This window comes from Lactuca sativa, chromosome 4, assembly GCF_002870075.4.
Source record: "Lactuca sativa cultivar Salinas chromosome 4, Lsat_Salinas_v11, whole genome shotgun sequence".
Taxonomy (NCBI): Eukaryota; Viridiplantae; Streptophyta; class Magnoliopsida; order Asterales; family Asteraceae; genus Lactuca; species Lactuca sativa.
In genome coordinates this window covers 147134111-147155104 of record NC_056626.2, presented here as the reverse complement: position 1 = coordinate 147155104, position 20994 = coordinate 147134111, and the positions used below count along the sequence as shown (strand labels likewise).

Genomic DNA, 20994 nt, shown 5'->3' with positions numbered 1-20994 from the left:
CTAGAAGTTTTGATGCTCTCCATGCTTGGTCTTGAGGAAATGGACTTCTTGCATGTTTACCCAATGCACAACCCTCACATACTTGGCTAACTCTATTGATTTTTGGCATACCATGTACTAGTTGATGCTTACAAATATATGCTAATGACTCGAAACTCAGGTGTCCATATCTCAGATGCCAAAGGTCAGATTTATCAGAAGTTGACACCTTAAAAGAAGCCAACGTATCCTTGTTGAATTTAAGAGGAAACATCTTATTGTTGGTCATATTCACTTTACCAAGAATCCAACCTTCCTTGTCTTTAATCACGCATAGGAGCCCTTTAAAGTTAACCTCATAAATCATTTAATAAAAGTTGTCCTACTCTAAGAAGGTTGTGTTTTAAAGCAAGAACGAAATAAACATTCGTTATTCTTCTAGTTCCTTTATTTGTTTTTACTCGAACAATGCCATTACCTTGAACCATGTGCCTTTTTTCATCCCCTGTTCTAACTTCGCTTTTTACTGCTTCATCAAGTTCCACAAACAAACTTTTGTTCCCAGTCATATGATTGCTACATGCAGAATCGATGTACCACACTTCATCATGTATTATATTTGGTGTTTCCCATGTCATGAACATGGTATCATCTTCTTTATCACCATTTTCATGCATGAAATTCGATTCCTTTCTTTCTTCTGCCAATCTTTTTTTACAGAATCTTACGGTATGACCAAAACCTTTGCAACGATAACATTGAATTTCAGACAAAGGTCTTCCCCTTCCTCACCCTTTGGAGGTTCTTTCATCTTCGTTTTCTTATTCTGAGTTTGTATCGGATGACTTTCCACTACCCCTTCCTTTCCCCTTGTTGTTTTGAATGAAACTTGCGACTGAAAGGCATGTTTGATTGGGTATGCATCAAATTGTTTTAATCTGAGTTCATGGGATTGTAATGTTCCTAACAAGCTTTCGGGAGACATTTCAGAAAGATCCTTGGATTCTTCGATTGCCACTATAGTGTACTCGAATTTCCTGGTTAAACTCCATAAAACCTTCTCGATAATTCGTTTGTCTTCAATATCCTCTCCGTTAAGCCTCATCTGATTAGTAATTATGATTACGCGATTGTAGAAATCCTCGATTGATTCTGAGTCTTTCATCTTCAAATTATCAAATTCACAGCGTAAGGTTTAGTAGCCGTACGATTTTCACTCTTTCTTCACCACGATAAGTCTTGTGCAGAGCGTCCCATGCTTCCTTCGATGTTTTGGATGTTGAGATTCTCTCAAAAATATTTCCGTCAACTGCCTGATATATGAAGAACAATGCTTTCTTATCCTTCTTCTTGTTCTCTCGTAATTTAGTCACTTGTTGGGGTGTTTGTTCAATACCCCTTGCAGGTTCACGTAAGCCTTCTTCAACAATACTCCAAAGTTCCTGAGATTCATATAGAACCCTCATTTGGATACTCCAGTGATGGTAACTCTTACCAGTTAATTTCGGTAATTGGGGTTGTATGATGTTGCTATTATGCGACGCCATACCATACGTATCTTCGTCTACAGGATCTTACACAAAATTACTCTGCGCTCTGATACCAATTTGTTGCAGTAAAGATCAATTGTTTGTTTACTTCTCAACTAAAGCCACAAGTTTTACAAATAAACTCTTCAAATGTTATTCCATCAGCCAACATTATTACATAGATTATTTGCATATATATACACGTACAGAGATGACAGTTATAAGAAGTTACAAACTGCCAACTATAACAGTAACTAACTAATAACTATTTACATAACGGAACCTGACATGCCATTTAAACATAGTCTAGATTACAGGATTTAACAAATCTAAGCTCCAACTTTGATATTTGTATAAATCCACTTAGCTTAAAATTTTGAATTTTTTGATCTTTATAATAGTTAAAGCAAAAACGCATATTCCATGTGAACTACTAAACCATTCTTTCTATTGTTTCAATAAGATTCATATTTCTATACTTAAGTGAAAATGTGAAATTTTTTATTGCATAATTGCTAATAGTTATATTCCCAAATTGATGCTCAAATATCCAGTTCAATATATATATATATATATATATATATATATATATATATATATATATATATATATATATATATATATATATATATATATATATATATATATATATATATATATAAAACCAATTTTATAGAATTCAATTCAATAATGGCATTTAAATTATATTGTTTTTCACTTAAATAATGATTTTTTATTGGTCATATATGAATCAGATTGTTTGGGTTTTATATTGTATTGGAAGATATGCATACATAACCTGTTATGATGCAAGTGTCTTTGTTCCGGCTAAGAGCAAAATCTCAACAAAGGACATCGGCATTAACAAGATAAGAAATCCATATATATCCTAATATTTAACCTTTTATTTATCTTTCTATTTTTCACTTACATTTTTGGTAATACCTACTTGTCTATATGTAGTAATTTATCTTCCTCATCCATTTTTTTTAAAATATGTACAAACAAAGTAGGTTGTAAAATAAACAAACAGTTAAAGGTACATTGGTGTATTTCTTTGGTCCACAATCATATTCTGCTTAATGGTCAAGGTTAAATACATGAAATTAAAAGATGATCACAGTGGTTATGCATCTTAAGAGATGTTTTCGAATTGATTCGTAAATTAAATTGTCATACTTACCTGAATGTTAATTTAATTATACAACTTTTAAAGCAAAATGGTCGATGATTAATGAAAAGTACAACATTATTCATGCTTTCGTTCCTACCTGTTTGCTACCAAACACAGACAATATCAACATACTTATTAATTAATCTGATAATAATAATGTACTTACTTTCATTAACGATAATAGTTGTTTGTTACTTGCATTTCTTATATAGGACCATTTCTGTTACTTATTATAAAGATGGAAGATCTTTGTTCAATTACTTTAACATGGACCATTTATGTAAATAAGTTTTAATAGGACTGTTTGTACTATACATAAAGTGATTGAAAAAGGTTGTTACCTGTATTTTCTTGGAAATTAATATTGGTTTATGCCAAAATGATAGAAGAAAATAAAATAGATTCAAAAAATAATGATTTGCTCTACGCCTTCCTGTTCGGTGATAATTTTGTTGGAAAGATAAGAATCATCAAACACTTAATTAACATTATTAAAAATACTTTTACCAATTTATAAAGTACTTCCATCTGTTTGAGTAACGATATAGAAAATGTTGTTTTTGTCTTTTTGGTGAGAAATTTATGATGGTTTTAGAGTGCACCCTGAACTTGGATGGAACTCCTGATAGAGGATTTTTTTACCCAATAATCTCAACACTTGACTTATTTGATTTATTCGGTTTATTTAATTTGGGTTTGACTTTTGATGATAAAAGAATAATAGGATATTGATTATTAATTCATTATCTTGCATTGCACTTACTTTTTTTCCATGGTGGGTGGAAGTGGCTTACAAGTTTGAATCTATGATGCATGGAAAAGTGTATATGATAAATGAAGAAGGATTGAGAGCGTATGTTAAACTGTATTACTATTTTTCCCTTTTATTCAATTTATGAAAATTGGTTTAAGTATCAACTCCTCTTGCTTTTTCAGGGACATTTATGTCTCATCATTTGGTGGTTTATTCATGTTGTTGAGGGGTGATCTGTTAATTGCAGCTAAGTTTGAGCTTGCTCATAGGTTATTCATCCTCATCAGGAAGGTAAACACCTTTTTTGATGTCTTTCTAGAACTATTTTTAATGATGGGGGCATTTTCGTCTTTCTCACAAAAGAGACCGACATTTTTAGTTAGGACAAAACTTATATATATTATTTTAAAGTTTTGCTATCTTATTATTATTTATTTTTCTAAAATACATTTTTCAAATTATTTTCTAATATTATTTTGTTTCTAACAGCTAGATAAAACACATTTTGGTAGCAGATCATAATAACAATTGGTACAAATGCAAATTCAACGTTCCAATTTTTTTATTAGACTTTTGTATGTTATTCAATCAAATAAATATGTTGTTAAGTTTTTAGTTTCATATGTAAGTGGCAATGGAAATGAAAGGATTCTAAAATTTTGTTTTGATTTTTGTTGTAACCTCAAATAGCTAACATTTAATCAATCTATATTAGAAGTTAAGGATGAAGATGAACATTATTTACTAGAAGACACGTCCACCAACTGTTTGTATATATGTTCCTTTTTTTACATCTTGATTAATTTGGAAATCTTTATTGTTGTCAATTTGATGTTCTTTTCGTATTGAAGCATGGGTTGAGAAGCTCAACAATCCTGGAGATAACCCTTTCAAGTATGTTCATTTTACTTACAAGTTACAACCATAATCAAATCCTTCTTTATACTGTAGTTCAAGTATCATTTATGATATCTTTTGTATATTCCTGATTGATGAAAGTTGTGTTGATTACAAATATTATGAATACCTACTTATCAAAGAGGAAAAAGCTCTAGCATAATCTATGGACTCCCAAATACAAGATTCTGGTTTGTTTGCATTGAATCTGTATCAATAATTTAACCTTTCCCAGTTCTTTATTTTTCTAACCATTCTACCCCTGGTAAAATTACTGCAATAGGTGTTCCAATAATTCTCAAAAGCAACAATCAAATTTTCAAATCCTTGCTTCAACTTTATATGAAGCCACCAATAGTACACAAAAGGAATACCAAGTACATTCCTGAGTTTCTTATTGTTGTTTATCTGAGAAGATCGTTGTGATTTTTTTTAGATTAATGAAATCCTTATCCCTGCATAAATAAATAGATAGTAAACTAAGAGACTATGAAATACCCTCCAACCCCGCAACGAGGGGGCATTCTTCCCTAATTAGAATTATCATATTACATTTCTATAATGATGAATGAAAAAATTAAAAATGGATGATAAAAATAATAACAAAAACCAATATAGATGATAATAATAAAAATATATATTGTTGAAAATCAATAAAACTAACAATAATATATGTTAAAAAAAACAATGAAACTAACAATACAAATAATATATGAGCACTTAAACTTGACATACATTAGAATTTGAAAACGTATATTTAATTTTAACAAAAAACAACTTACTTTAATGTTATCCTGTAATGATGAATGAAAAAATTAAAAATGGATGATAAAAATAATAACAAAAATCAATATAGATGATAATAATAAAAATATATATTGTTGAAAATCAATAAAACTAACAATAATATATGTTAAAAAAAAACAATGAAACTAACAATACAAATAATATATGAGCACTTAAACTTGACATACATTGGAATTTGAAAACGTATATTTAATTTTAACAAAAAACAACTTACTTTAATGTTATCCTGTAATAAAATAAGTTTTTTTTTGACAAAAAGAGAAATAGATGTTTATTTTTTACCCAAAATAGCAACTCACATAAATTTTTAACCAAAAATAACAATGTTCAGTCAAAACTGAATGGAAACTATTTGAAACACGTTGAAAGAAATCTAATTATTGTCCAGAAACTATTCATGTAAATGAAAACAATCACACCCAACAAAATACTTTTTATGTAAACCCAAATAAGTTGTGTACTTATACCTTCAAGCCAAAACAACATTGGCCACAGAAACAAAATGTTTTGATGTATGCAAAAAGGAAAGCAATTGCCGCCAAGAAACTACTTTCTGAAATGAAACTAATCGTCGCTACCACATTGCGCGGGTTAACTATTAGTGTGTGTGTATATATATGTCGCTTAAGCGCACTCGCCGACAGAACATGTCATATTCATATATGAATACATATAGATATGTATATTCATATATGAATCAGTGTATTCATATATGAATACCTATATACATATATGAATAAGTATAACGGAACTAGTTATTCATATATGAATATAACAGTAGTAGGTGGTGGCGGAGATGGCGGTGGTGGTTGGTAGTGGTGGTGACGGTGGTTGGTGACGTAGAGAGGTGGTGGATTCATTTATGAATACACTTATAGTTATATTCATATATGAATATTACTCATTGTTCGTCCGCTACGTCAGAACGTTTTGCGGCAAAAATAAATAATTGGCTAAGAATGATTCCCTCATATATGGCTCTCTCCACCTACATTTCTCAAAATATAACCAAAAAAAATTGTTCAGAATCCTAAATTGGAATTGGTTCATCATTCATGAAGTCAAAGTGAAGTTAACATATGATATTTCTCATTGGGGAATTTCATCGAACATGTTGAGTGCAAACAAATATATATATTTTTTAATAACACAGGTGTCTATTTTTATACCAACAATCAACACAAGGATTTAACTCTTTTTAAACAGGTGTCTATTTTTATACCAACAATCAACACAAGGATTTAACTCTTTTAAAAGCATATTGACTAAATAGGTTCAACTTAACGATTAGGCAAAAACAATTCATAAAGTTCAAACAAAGGTTAGGAGTCAACAATAGAAACAGATCAATTAGGAACAAAAATTTACGTTGATAAGACATTCAGATAACAATCGAAGCAGATAAAAAAACTTATTTCAAGTTATAACATCATTATTAGAAAAACTTATCGTTATAAAACTTTACAAATCAAACATGAAAAACAAAAGAAGCAAACACACATGACTTGATGGATGAACATTTGATGATCTGAATGCAGAAAGCGAGGTCGGGGATACAAAACTTTGAAACATCATATATTCCCTAGCTATCAGTTTTGGATTACAGGAACCAAAACAAAAACCAGAAATTCAATCAATTAGGAAACAAATTACCTTCACTGTGATTAATTATGAACTATTGATAGTTGATAAAGAGGGGAGGGAAGTTGGATGTGGAAGATCTTCGACAGAGAAAGTGGTAGACTGATGTAGTATGAGTCGTCTACAGATATAGGGAGGAAGGAAAAGACATCGTCGGTGATTTCGACATACGGTGGATATTGGAGGGAGGTGGTAATGTCAATATGAGACGGTGATAGGCAAGTCATCGGAGAGAGATCAGAGACATATCGGAGATCTGAAATCATCTTTCTTCAAGGAGGTGAGACGAAGGCAAGAAAGAGAGAATGACGTGAATGAGGGATTTAATTTGGGGAAATTCCAAAAATGTCCCAATTTAACTTTATTCCTATGCCCCCGTGTTTTATTTGTTTAAGTATTTACAAAAACGTCACGATACATCTTAACCTTCTATTATTTTGATCTAACGGTCCTCATTTAGTTCTTGGGTTCTCGGGAATATATAAGTTCTCAAATGATCCTTCCTATATATATATATATATATATATATATATATATATATATATATATATATATATATATATATATATATATATATATATATATATATATATATATATATATATATATTAGTGGGGTACCCGCGCGATGCAGCGAACATTAATTCGGGGGATGGTGAATAGTTTCTTGTTGCATAGAACCGATTAGTGGTATTCGGTCCAGTTCCTCCAATTCATCATTTTTTTTTGTTTTCAGTTCTTTCGGTTCCAATCTAATTTTGGTCGTTTTCGGTGTTGAACACCTTCTTAGATATCACACTTTGTAGTAGAACTGAATTGAAACCGTTTGAAACTCAATAGTGATAATCGGTCCGGTTTACAATTTCGTGTTTACTCTTTAATCGGTTTTCGGTTCTTTTCATTCGGGTGAGGTTCAATGTGGTTCCATACCAATTTCCATCCCCATTTTTAAATTGTCATTTAAAAAAAAATGTGATTGCTTATTATCGATTTCTACACTTACATTGAAACCGTGTCATAATTGTATAGAATTATCATGTATAGTTTATATAGATACAAAATGTATAAATAATGGTTCATGTTTTTGTTTAAATATTATGTTTATGTTAAAATTCTATTTTTGACACAAGACGTTGAAGTGAATAGCAAAATGCGTTGATTTAGTATTTTTTATTATTAATATTATTAAATGCAAACTATTAAAATAATCATGTAAATATTTTTTTTAGATAGAACTAATTAAAGCATTTATATTGAACTTTTTTCTAAAATAACGACGGTTAGAGCATATACATATCTACACATTTTTGAATGAACTACATAAAATTAAAAATAGATAACTAAATCGTTAAATTTACAATTTGCAATTATATCCCATGTGTGAGAAGTTTTTTTGGAAAATCTTTTTGGGAGCTAAGTTTGCCGTCTTTTATAAAAGAGTTTGAACTCGGGGTCAACATTAAACAATTGTTGTGAGCCTTCTGCTAAATCATTTTTTTTAATCATTGTTTGTTTTTTTTACAACCTGGTTTTACAAAGTTAATCTCTTAAATTACGAATGCCAAAAAAATTATTTTTTTTCATATTTCCAAACAACAATAAACCATTAAAAGTCTTATTTCCAAATGATGGATATCTAAAAAAAATTAAAAATGCTTATATTTAGAGTATAAAGTTTATGGTAGAAAAATGACAGAATTTTTTTTATGACTTTTTTTCTTGAACTATTATATTTCTAGGCAATAACAAAACATTAAAAGTCTTGTATCATCTTCACCATTCAAAAGCCAAAAAACAAAAAAATTAACAACAGGTATTAAAAATGCAGACTATCATATACTCTTTTCTATGAAGTTTTTAATAACAAACACACAAAAATAAATTAGTATATACAAACACATAATATTCAATCCAAAAAACAATAAAAAAAAAACTTGTTGCTCACAATCCTTTAAAATCATGAACTTAATTTTTTTTTTATGAAAAGCATGGATATAATTGAGAATAGAATGTTTATAGAACTTTTATATAAACTTAAAACTTTTTTTCTTTATTACTATTTTTTCTATTAAGAAACAATGTTTATATAATTCAATAAACTATTATTTCAAATAATAAATTTTTTATAGTTTTTCATTGCATTTTTCTTTTAAGTAATCTACCAGTGATGACTATCTTCTACCAAACTTTTTAAATATTCTAGCCATCAAATGCACCCCTCTGATATTCATAAATCTTTTAAAACCCCAAGATAATTCTAAGGGACATAAGTTTTTATCCTTTAATTTTATAAAAACAACATCTTCTGCTTATTAATTAATAATACCAATTATTTTAAGATAGACCCACGTAAATTTTATAATCACCACATTTATTTTCAGCTCATTTTAAATTTTTTCTTAAACAGGCTTATTTAAGTTTTATTTTTTATTTATATATTATTTATCATGTTTGTAAACTTTATTTAAAATATGTTATTTATTTTTTCACATAATTAGAAAGTTCCTTTAAAATTTTATATGTATTAGAAGGATAAGAAAAACCTTGCAGTAAATGAAAAATGTTTATTTATGTTATTATTATACTAATTATAATTAAATATAAAACAAATAAAAATATATCAAAAAATGTACAATATATATCATAAATGATGGTCATTATTCATTAATACTTCTAATTAATAATTTCCTGTGTACATAGCAGTTTTCAAGAATAATTCGTTTCTCATGCTTTTAACATGCCTTCATTTCCATACCTCATTGTTTTGGGATTAAAACAATTTAATGGCATTTTGAATTTGAAGATGTTTACAATTTTTACGGTATATTAAAAACACTTTTTTATGGTATCTTGCAAATGCCCATATTATAAGAAATTTAAAATCGCTTTTTATGTTTGAGTGCACGAAATTGAACGGACTTTATCTTAACTGTGTCTCACTTTTTTTGTATTCAAACCTCATAATAATATTTTAATGTTTATAAAAAGTCCGAGACAATACATAATCTACATATTCATTCATAAAGGATAATGACTTGATAGGGTAAGATACTTTTTGAAATATAAACATTTAGTCTTTATTCTTTTTTTCTTGTAAAATAAACTCTTATACTTTATTTTGTAACAATGCAGTCTTTGTGACCGGCTATACCCTGTATACCGGTCATATACGAATTTTCATTTAGGGAAAATAGCTTTGATAGGGTAAGATACTTTTTGAAATGTACACATTTAGTCCTTAATCTTTTTTTTTTTGTAAAATAAACTCTTATACTTTATTTGTGCACATTAGGTCATTTTCACCGGATTCTACGAGTTTTGTTGATGTGGAAGCACAAGTGGCACTAAATAGCAATTAATTAGCTTAGTCACTGGAGGTGGGTGATCCTCCAGCAACAAGAAAAAGGCGACGACCCTTCTCTTTCTCGTCTCTCTTCCTTCCGGTCGAACAACAACAACCAAACACCCTTTACCTGTTGTGTTTCTCCGATCTGTCTCTCTTTGCCTCCATCTTTGAGATATGTTGCTAGAAAAAGAAGAAAGAATCGACGAGGGGTTACCATAGCAGCTCCTCACCGCCAACTACAATCTCTACTTCCTCATGTCTTCCCCTTCAACCTTGTTGTTTTTGCCATCATTCCTCCTTGCTACCAGTGATGTGTAGGAACACACAAAGGAGTCGCCGGAGATCGGGGTTCTCCCTCTTTTTCATGATGAATAAAAGTTAGAAAAATCTCGTTGTGAATATGTGGATACCACCTGAGTATTTCATTTCAACAAAATAAAAAAAAGAGAAAATGACTTGATAGAGTAAGATACTTTTTGAAATGTACACATTTAGTCCTTATTCTTTTTTTTTGTAAAATAAACCTTTCCACGTCAGGAAAATCTGTAGAATCCGGTGAAAAGGACCTAATGTGTACATATTAATAAATTATAAGGGTTTATTTTACAAGAAAAAAAAATAAAAACTAAATGTATACATTTCCAAAAGTATCTTACTCTATCAAGTCATTATCCTTGTTCGTAAAGAAATTATCCTTATTCGTAAAGAAATGAAATACATAATTTAACAAACATTTCCAGTTTTGCACATATATTTGCATAACTAATTGAACTTTACTGAGCAAAAAGTCAGTAACATAAACACATATTAACAGCAAAAGTATTGAGCAGTCATTTTTCATACTTCTTAGTTAGCATGATTTATAGATACAATCAACAAAAAAGTCTATTAACAAATAAAATTAAACAAAATCTAACGCATTCTAACCATAGATCCACATCAAGATCCAGAAAAGCAAGTCAATGTTCCTCATGCAATTTTCGCTTGCACAAACACGATTGTGAAGATAAAAAATTGGTAATGCACATGTACCATCTTGGGCGCAAGTCAAAGTCGTTTCAAATCTATGGTTTTCCTAGAGAGAAACATCTAGAGGAAGACAAGAGATGCATGGGATAGTGGTGATGAAGGTTATTCAACAGTTTATATCTAAGGGTTTTAGAGAATAAGAGGTTATCGAGAGTTTCAAGGTGATGTAGCTAGATGGTGATTCTTGGTAGTGGTGGTGCATTGCCGGGAAAGAGGTGGTGTTGGTAGCAGACAATGGCGGCGGCCTGGGATGGAGGTAGCGAATTACTTAAGATGATTTAGGGTTTTTTAGATGAGAGTGTTTGTTGAGATTTATTGGGCTAAAAATCATTGTGATTTATAGTTATGAGGTTATGATGTATAGTATTTTGATTGGTCCAAATTTGTTCACTTGGATCATAACTATCTCTTAATCACAGTCATTTAAATTTAATCAATGGCCTAAAATTAACCTCCTTGTTTTTAAGACTTGGTCTTAAAACTCTCCACATCCTTATTATCTATGCATTTTATATATATATATATATATATATATATATATATATATATATATATATATATATATATATATATATATATATATATATATATATATATATATAAGGATTGGTCTTGACCATACCACAAACCATATTTTTTTAACTAATATTTACCGGTTGTTGGATGGGAGTTGTTCCGTACACAATATTTTTTCTCCGTAGACAACAATTGATGCTTTAAAATGTTGTATTGTACAACTATATAATGCATGAATTATTGTGTATGGTAAAAAACTGTTATGTACGAATCACTTTCATTGTTAGATTGGTTCTCTCTAAAAATCGGAAAACTAGTAGTAACCAAATGTCCGAAACAAGCTAATCCTATGAAATCCAATCTCATTGTCGGGCCGAAATTGAATAAATGGAATTGTTCACACATCTAGCACGTGGTTATTAATAAAATTATTACCGTTAGGCTGTAATTATTATAACACGGAGTTATTCACTAAAAAGACCCCATGTTGTTACGTATATCACCTTGACCTATTTTTCATCTTTTACCAAATAAATAAATAAATAAATAATCACCATCCTCGCTAATATAAGGGATCAAAGAATGCCGATAATCATATTGCAAAGATCATATAAGTCACTAATTTGGTAAAATCCCGACCTTTAAATAGAGTAAGTAACAATCTTAAATCCTTGGTGAATTGTAAGACGGTGCATCGGTAATAAACAAAATATTAAAAAATGTGACTTGTGATTCCTTAGTGGGCTCTTTTTATATGGATTTTTGTAATATTAGCATCTTTCAAACATTTTTTTGCGAAGGATCAATATTCCTCACGAATATTGAAAGTGATACTGCTTTATGTCAAAGAAAAATATATCTAAGAATACATAAACAAAAATTCTCATGGTCATTTTGGACTTTAGTAAATAATTTGATAATATTAGGCTCAAAAAAGTTTTACACTATCCCAAGTGAGTTAGACCAAGACCCGAAAATCGAAAATGTCATGAAATGGATTGTGGGCCAACTGGAACCGGATATGCCATCCTACAAACGAGTGGCTCTCTCTGCCTTGTCTCAACAAAGAAATACACACGAAACAAACCCCATCCATGGCACCCACTGCACCCTCAACCTCGCCTCAACGACAATGGCTAACTTAACAACCACCACTTCAATCTCTTCTCTTTGGTACCACTCCCACTCCACTAAACCTAATTCACTTCTTAATCTCAAATCCAAACTCCAGTCTTACCCATCATCGACATCAAGAGCACCAACAACCTCAATGGCTGCCACCACCGCCACAAAAGTAATACCCTCAATCATCGTAGGCGGTGGCCGTGTCGGAAAAGCCCTACAACAGATGGGCGCCGGCGAGGATTTGCTCGTGAAGAGAGGCGAGCCAGTTCCGATCGATTTCCCAGGTCCAATACTGGTGTGCACTAGGAACGATGATCTAGACGCTGTTCTTCAATCCACTCCTCAATCCCGTTGGAACGGTTCGATAATTAGAACTTATTCGTTTTCCTCTCGTGTGTTTTTGTGGTTTAGTTGGATCATAACAATCTAGCAGATTTGGTGTTTTTCCAGAACGGGATGCTGGAGCCATGGTTCGAAAGTAAAGGTCTAGGTGATGCTGATCAAGTGTTGGCGTATTTTGCTGTTGCGAAGCTTGGTGAGCCTCCTATTGATGGTATTACTGATACGAATCCCGAGGGGTTGACTGCTGCATTTGGGAAATGGGGTTCTGCTGTCGCTGATAGGTTACGCGCTGGAGGTCTTTCTTGCAAGGTAAATGTTGAGTTGAAGTTGTAGTTATGTAAAAGAAACTAAGAAAATATGGAAATCAGGTACTTGAGAAAGAACCATTTCAGAAGCAAATGCTAGAGAAGCTTATATGGATATCGGCATTCATGCTTGTTGGAGCTCGTCATCCAGGAGCCACTGTGGGCGCTGTAGAAAAGGACTTCCGTTCTGAGGTAACTTTACCTTCTTCATCAACATAAGACTCAAGGTTGACTTTGACTTATGGACTTATGGTTTTGATTGTACTACCAGCATATAATTCATTAATCATCACTCATCAAATCTAGCATTTTGCCTAAATTTTCAGGTAGGTAGCCTCATAAGTGAACTGGCATCTGCAGCAGCCACAGAGAAAGGCATTGTGTTTGAAGAAGGGGTCGAGGAAAGGTTATGTGCTTATGCTCGAGCAGTTTCACACTTCCCTACAGCAGTGAAAGAGGTAAGTTTTTTCCTCTTTTGCAAAGAAAATCTACAACTCAACACGTTTACCTAACATGGTATAAGAGCCAACATAACACAATCGTCTTGTTTTTGCTTATACTTGACCTTTGTTCATTCTCTCAAAAAGTGGTAATGAATTTTGCAGTTCAAATGGAGAAACGGGTGGTTCTATTCACTCTCAGAGAAGGCAATCGCGCAAGGGAAGCAAGATCCGTGTCCTTTGCACACCGCATGGCTTAAAGAACTAAATATCGTTCAGTAACTTATGTGTAATTGTGTACCCGAGTGTTTCAGACAACTCTTTATATTAAATAATCGCACATTTCTATTCATGAAATCGATCATTGTAACAAATATAAAACTAATAGAATTAGATACATTATCACCATCATCATACAAGCAGAAAAAGGAGATACAAGATTTTGTTTGGTTGTTTAGTGTGAAATTATAATTTTAGCTTTCTTTTGGCAATTGATTCTTTGGCTAGTTTGACTTGACACAATGCCTTTTGAGTTGGGTTCAAGCCATAACAGATGTCCCCGGCCCCTAGAGTAACAGCAAAATAGAGATACACAGTGCAAAGGACAGCAAGAAGTACAAGAGCAGTTAGTAGGTAGCGATGTCGCCTGACAACTGTTGAGAAGCTACCCAATTCATCTTCCTTTGTGTATTGTTTTTTGACTGAAGGTGGAGAAAATGGTGTCTGTGATCTACGATGAGGGGAGGTTATCACTCCTTCTAGAACCATATCTTTTTGGCTTTTTGCAACTCGAATTCTAAATGCAGAAAAAAAAACAGATATTTACATGAGTAATCATACATCGATCAACAAAAACTCTCATAATTGAACAACAAGCTATAATAATCTCTGATTGCAAATGTACAACTGCAAAAACCATTATAAACAAACGGATCTAGAAGTAAGTAATGTTACTGGTAAGAATAATTAGCCGACAGTCATAAATGATAAATGCATAAAGTTTTTCTTTCACTTGAAGAGATGTTCTACTGAGGTGACTTAGATTTGGTTCTTTGGGATCTGAATTTCAGCGATTCAAGAGTGAATTACTTGCTTATTGTTATGATCTGTATAGAATTCATTTATGTTTCTCACTCAAAAACTTGATCGTATAGATGAACAAAACCTAAGATGATCTCAAATTGACAAGCGTATAATTGCAGAAACAATTAGAAACAACCAACGAGCAAAATGCAGGCAAGCAAACTTCAAATTATTCAGGTAGAAAGCACAAATTGCATATCTAGTTACATTCATTGCAAATCAAACCAGATTAAGTCAACTATAATAAATCGGATCGATCTAAATCAAATCAACAAGAAGACCGATCTATTCGGAAGAAGCAACTGAGGAGAAAATGACTTACCGGATAGGAGACAGAAGTTTCCGCTAAGTCAACGGATCGGTGGAAGAGACGACGATATTGTCAGTTATACTACTCTCCGGAGACGTTCGCGCACTTTCCAGATTAAAAGTGAAGATTGGGTCGGGTGGGGTCGTATTTGGCAGTCGGCACGATGGGCTTCTCCGTCAATACGGCGCTTGGGATGCTTGTAGGGGTTGTTTTCCGCCCAAAGGCCGCAATAAGAAAAAGACTATCACCAGGCTAGGGTGAGCACGGTGCGGTTATTAGTCAAAACCTCACCACTAACCGCGGTTAATCCATTTTCAAAACCGTATGGTGCGGTTATTTTTGCGGTGCGGTTAAGCAGTTATTTTTGCGGTGCGGTTAAGCAGTTATTTTTGCGGTGCGGTTTTGTTTTTCTTGTATTGCGGTTATTAACCACATGGATTTGGTGCGGTTATTTTGTGTGGTTTTTAACCACAATTTAGAGTTCAAATAGTTTTAAGAGTTCAAACATATTACTTGTAATAATAAAAAAAAACCATAATGTATAAGATAATTAAGTATTTAACTTAAACCACAAACAACTAATATCTTAAAAACGTCAAATCAATAGTAATTAACAATAAATATCTTAAAATTTTCTAATTTCATCATTTTTATAAAATTAAACATAAGAAAAAACCAACACTTTTGTCTTCTAGTATTTTATCCGTCTTTCATTCATGAAACTTGTCTTATTTTTAATATTTAATAAATTAATAATTGATAAAAAAAAAATTGGATATAATATATGCGTCGCGGTGCGGTTTTTGGAAACTAATAACCGCACCGCAAATTTGCGGTTTTTGAAAAACAGAAAACCTCACCATCGGTTTTTATTGCGGTTGCGGTTTTTCGGTTGCGGTTTATGCGGTTTTGCGGTTAATTTTAGTTGCGGTGCGGTTTTTGCTCACCCCTTCACCACAGTAGAAATTAAATAATTCATACCAATGTGCTATTTTTTCTAGGGGTATAAACTATTATAGGCATTAAAAAAATAAAAATAAAAATAATAAAAATAAAAATAAAAATAAAAAGTAGAAACTCACAGGCCATGTTAAACCAGACAATGAATAAACGTAAAACCAATTAGGTTAAATAAGTGATATGATAGCACAAAAACTAAATGGATACGGTTAGTGTTAAAAATGAAAAAGAGTATATAACCCTATGAAAATGAGTTGTTTATTGATAAAAGTTAAAAAAGTAATAAGTTTATAAAAGTAAGTTTGTAAAATTGAATAGTTAAATATCATATTATGTTACATTAGATGATTAAAAACAAAGTATGTGAATTGAATTGGTAATATACTAAAAGTATATTATATTTTCTACAAGTGGAGATTTTTTGGTAGACTTTTCACTAAAAAAATTCAATCGAAAATTTTCATTTTTATCTCCGTAATAAAAGAGCTTCATCAGTTAATTTGCTTATTTTTGTTCACAATTAGTTATCTATTACCTAACTAGATATATTACATGAGTTGATATATATATATATATATATATATATATATATATATATATATATATATATATATATATATATATATATATATATATATATATATATATATATATATATATATATATATATATATATATATATATATATATATGAATGTCTAAATATTTAAGAACTATGGATTTATAAGAAAATAAGAAAAATAATAAATAATTAAAATTGAAATGTTTTTTTAATCTCTTAAATTTAAATAAATAATTTAAATAAATAAACAAAAGAAACTAATAAACTTTAATTTGAGAACTTTAATTCAAAATATTATGTGAAATTTAATAAAAAAGAAAAACTTATAAAATGACATGTGAAAAAAAAAATTAATTTAAAATAACCTCAAAAATAACATTTGACAAATTAAATGAGAGAGTAACATGTGGCAAAAAAAAAAATTTATTTATTAGAATAGATCATTGAAAAATCTTTGATAAGAGAATGTAAATTAACAAGGTTTTTGAAAAAACTTCCATTTAAAAAAGGTACTCTGATACCTTTTTCAAATTTTAAAATCTTTTTAGTATAAAAAAGGTTTTGAAAAAACTCCCTAAAAAACTTATGTAAGCTCTAAAGGATCATAAAGTTTAATAAATTATTAAGTGAATTTTTATAAATGGCCATTACGGTTATCCAAGTAGTACAGATTTGCTCATCATCTTTAATTTTTAACCACTTTGGTCCCCAAAATCAAGTTTTGTAATCCTAATTCTAATAAATAAGTAGAATTCTGCCACGTGTCACTCTCTAAGACCCCCAAAATCGAGTTTTCCCGCTCATTTATTCTTCTATATTTACGTAAATGCCATTGAATCCGGAAATTTAATCAAAATTCAAACTGATGAAATAAATCAGGAAATTCTAGCTGTCGACTGCATTCAAAATATTCAAGCATTAATTTTAAATGAATAAAGATTATGGAAATAATTTGAAAAAATATGTTAATCAATAATCAGATTCGAAAATCACGATTAAATTTGAAAGTTTGTTTATTTTGATTGCAAATTCAATATATTGCAATCATTAAATTCCTAAAAATCTGCAGTATTTTTCAGCAAACATAAATATCATTTATACCGTTATTTTGTTTTTACCATTCTGCTCCATAACAATTCTGCTCCATAGAAACCACAACAAACGTATTCTTCTTCATTCTTTGTGATTCTGCAACAATTCAAGAATTATATATCAGGTTAGTGTATTAAAAAATCAGAATTATAAATATTTCTATTCCCTCCATGTTCTTATTTATCTGTATCTATCACGTTCTCATTGTATGATTTCTATTCTTCTTCTTCTTTTTTGTAATTCTTCTTAATAGTCTACTTCTTCTAACTTTTCAGTTTAAAAGACGAAAAACTAATGAAGATTACAAGTTCATTTTCTTTAATGAGTATATATTAAGTCAGTTGTTACTGTCATGTGTTGATTTTTAATTTTTGTGTTTTACTCATTGTTATGTTATCTGTTAGTGTTAGTATGTTCCAGGGGCATTTTCGGTATAATTATCGTTTTCATGTTTATGAGTACATTAAGTCAGTTGTTATTGTCATATGTTGATTTTTAATTTTTGTGTTTTACTTATTGGTTAGGATGTTCTGTACATTCTAAAAGGTTGCTAATTTTCCTTACAATTCTATAATGATTAAATTTCTTGCAGAAAATGGAAATAGGAAATAAGGTTTACCTAAATAACATTGACCAGATAGATGAAAAATCGCATATCAAGGTTCGGGTGCTTAAAATTTGGAACTTTGTCAGAAATAATAAAGTTTGTTCGATTGAAATGATCATCATGGACGAGGAGGTTTGTTGTATTTGATATATTTTTTATTCATCATTCAATATTAGACATGTTTCATGAACATAATAATTTTTAATTTTTTTTTAAACAGGGTACACAATACCAAGCTCGTGTCTTCAATCATAATTTCTCCAGATTTCGTCATCTTTTAAAGGAAGATGAAAGTTATATAGTTATAAAACCCAATATGGCTGCTGTTACTAATGGTTTTAGTTATACAGACCTTAACTTTGGATTGGAAAAGCATCCTAAAAAAATGTGATGATTTCTCGGGTCCGGTCAATGAATTTATGTTTGTTGACTTTAATTGTATCATAGAACAAACATGTCCAAGAGACACATTCTTTGGTTAGTCATAAAATATTAATAAAATCATTTTTTATCATTTGTTTTTTTGGTTATACAATTTATTATTTAAATATTACGAATTTAATTCAAAAGTTTTTGTTGTGTTATCTGTTGTGTAAATGTTATTGGACATATCGTGTCATTTAGGCCTCTTGAAACTTCAAATTCAGTACCATCCAAGCATTATATAAAACTCACTCTTAGCAACATAGAGTGAGATTATATTTTATTATTTATTTATTATTTATTATCTTTAATTAATCACAAATTAATATTAATATACTATTTTATGGTTTATTTAGTTATGTACATCTGAAGGTTACTATTTTTGGAAGTCAAGCATATCAAATTTCAGAATACCTAAAAAATAACCCGACGGTTAATTTTGTTGTTATCGTGATGCAGTTTTTGAAGCTAAACATTTGGAATGGTTTGTATTCAGTCTTTATATATAGATGTTTATAATTACTGTTTTTATATAATTTTTATTAATTGGATATACATTTTTTACAGGTCTTGGTGAAGCTAAAAGTCATTTTGAAGTAACGAAATTGTTCATAAATTCTGACATTTATGAAATAAATGAGTTTAAAAATAAGTTAGTTTCCAATTGTTTTTTATTTTTTTATAATGTATTTTAACTTAAAAAAACACAAAACCTAATATTCATGAATCTAAATTAAACATCACAGGTTGAAATGTCATGACAATTTCGGTATAACTGAAAAAAGCATAACTACACTTCAAAGCTACTCTTCTTCATATACAGATGACTTTAAGGACAATTTTTCATTAAAAACAGTTTGTGAGATCACCGAACCAATTAAGGTATATGGTATTATTTGATATGTTTTACATTTTATTTTTGCATAATTTATTTTAATAAGTTTTACATTTGATATGATACAGGAAATGAAGTTTTTATTAGTTGCTTCCATTGTTAATATAAGGCAGAATCTACCATGGTATTATAAAGCATGCAAAAAATGTGGAAAAAAAATTATCCCTGTTCCCAAAACCAATCATTCGTATACCAACCCTGAGGGAATTTCAGAAACTATGGTTGTCGAGTGTACAAATGCACAATGCAAAAAATCTGAATTTCAGTCAGTTATAAAGTATAGACATATTTATTTCTATTAATTTTGTCAATCTTAAAACAACACTAACAATGACATAATTTTTTTTGTTTTAGGTATATAATTCCAATTAATGTACAAGATTGTACTGGAACCATTGGATTGACTCTTTTTGATAGGGAAGCAATGAGGTTGTTAAATATAAGTGCCTACGAGTTGAGAAAGATACATGATGCGGTATATTATTCATACCTTTAAAATCAGAAAACATTTACTTTATTTTTTTAATTTATTAAAATATATCTTACAGGCCGGAGACAGTGATGCCCTATTTCCAATGCAACTTAACGTGTTGAAAAACCGCAAGTTTGGTTTTGTTGTAGATATTACAGAATACAATGTCAACAACTATAATAACATCTATACAGTTCTCAGAGTTACAGAAGATATGTCCATTGTTTCTGAATTAGAAAGTAAAATAGAACTTATGGTATGTAATCTTTTATTGTTGAAAATTTACAATTCTTTACTGTTAAAGTACATAACGATTGACATATTTCCATTTTATTTTTTAGAGTATTCAATCTGTCTCCTTAAATCAAGTTGCTTTGGAATCCGATAATGTTGTACAGCCTGTTCAAAAGGTTTTTCATTTTATTTTATAAACTTTTAATTATATTAGTTATTTTTTTTAGGAATTAAACAGTTATTATTATTTTTTTTAAAATTAGGATGTGATCTCACAAACAGACGAAAGTTTTACACCCTCAACAGTTGATAAGTCAACTACAACAAGTCCAAGCAAAATATCATGTGATTTGAAGCGCAACCTCCAAGAAATTTATGATGTTGATTCTGGATATGATTTAAGTTCAACTAAGGCTAAAAGAATTTCAACCGCAGAGGAAACTCCACTCTTGATTCCAAAAAAGGAAAAGTGA

General features: G+C 30.2%; 3 protein-coding genes and 1 long non-coding RNA gene across 4 annotated transcripts; 2 read left to right on the top strand and 2 right to left on the bottom strand.

Annotated features, from left to right (window-relative positions):
* Window positions 1–10024: 10024 nt before the first annotated feature.
* LOC122197706 (uncharacterized) lies at window positions 10025–11579 on the bottom strand. The gene is made up of 2 exons (XR_006191348.2): window positions 11054–11579; window positions 10025–10483 (listed from the first exon to the last, which is right to left on the bottom strand). It is a non-coding gene; the product is annotated as an uncharacterized LOC122197706 (long non-coding RNA).
* Window positions 11580–12670: 1091 nt separating this feature from the next.
* Window positions 12671–14291, top strand: LOC111892229 (uncharacterized). The gene is made up of 5 exons (XM_023888300.3): window positions 12671–13155; window positions 13230–13447; window positions 13507–13635; window positions 13770–13901; window positions 14049–14291. The coding sequence occupies exons 1-5, from the start codon at window positions 12693–12695 to the stop codon at window positions 14163–14165; spliced, it is 1059 nt and encodes a 352-aa protein (XP_023744068.2). The 5' UTR covers window positions 12671–12692; the 3' UTR covers window positions 14166–14291.
* On the bottom strand, window positions 14248–15466 carry LOC111892230 (uncharacterized). The gene is made up of 2 exons (XM_023888301.3): window positions 15289–15466; window positions 14248–14679 (listed from the first exon to the last, which is right to left on the bottom strand). Exon 2 carries the CDS (start codon window positions 14649–14651, stop codon window positions 14349–14351), a length of 303 nt encoding a protein of 100 aa, XP_023744069.1. The 5' UTR covers window positions 14652–14679; window positions 15289–15466; the 3' UTR covers window positions 14248–14348.
* Window positions 15467–18485: 3019 nt separating this feature from the next.
* On the top strand, window positions 18486–20994 carry LOC111892250 (uncharacterized). The gene is made up of 10 exons (XM_052771001.1): window positions 18486–18629; window positions 18718–18884; window positions 19277–19404; window positions 19488–19586; window positions 19777–19802; window positions 19884–20080; window positions 20170–20290; window positions 20364–20543; window positions 20629–20697; window positions 20785–20994. The coding sequence occupies exons 1-10, from the start codon at window positions 18486–18488 to the stop codon at window positions 20992–20994; spliced, it is 1341 nt and encodes a 446-aa protein (XP_052626961.1).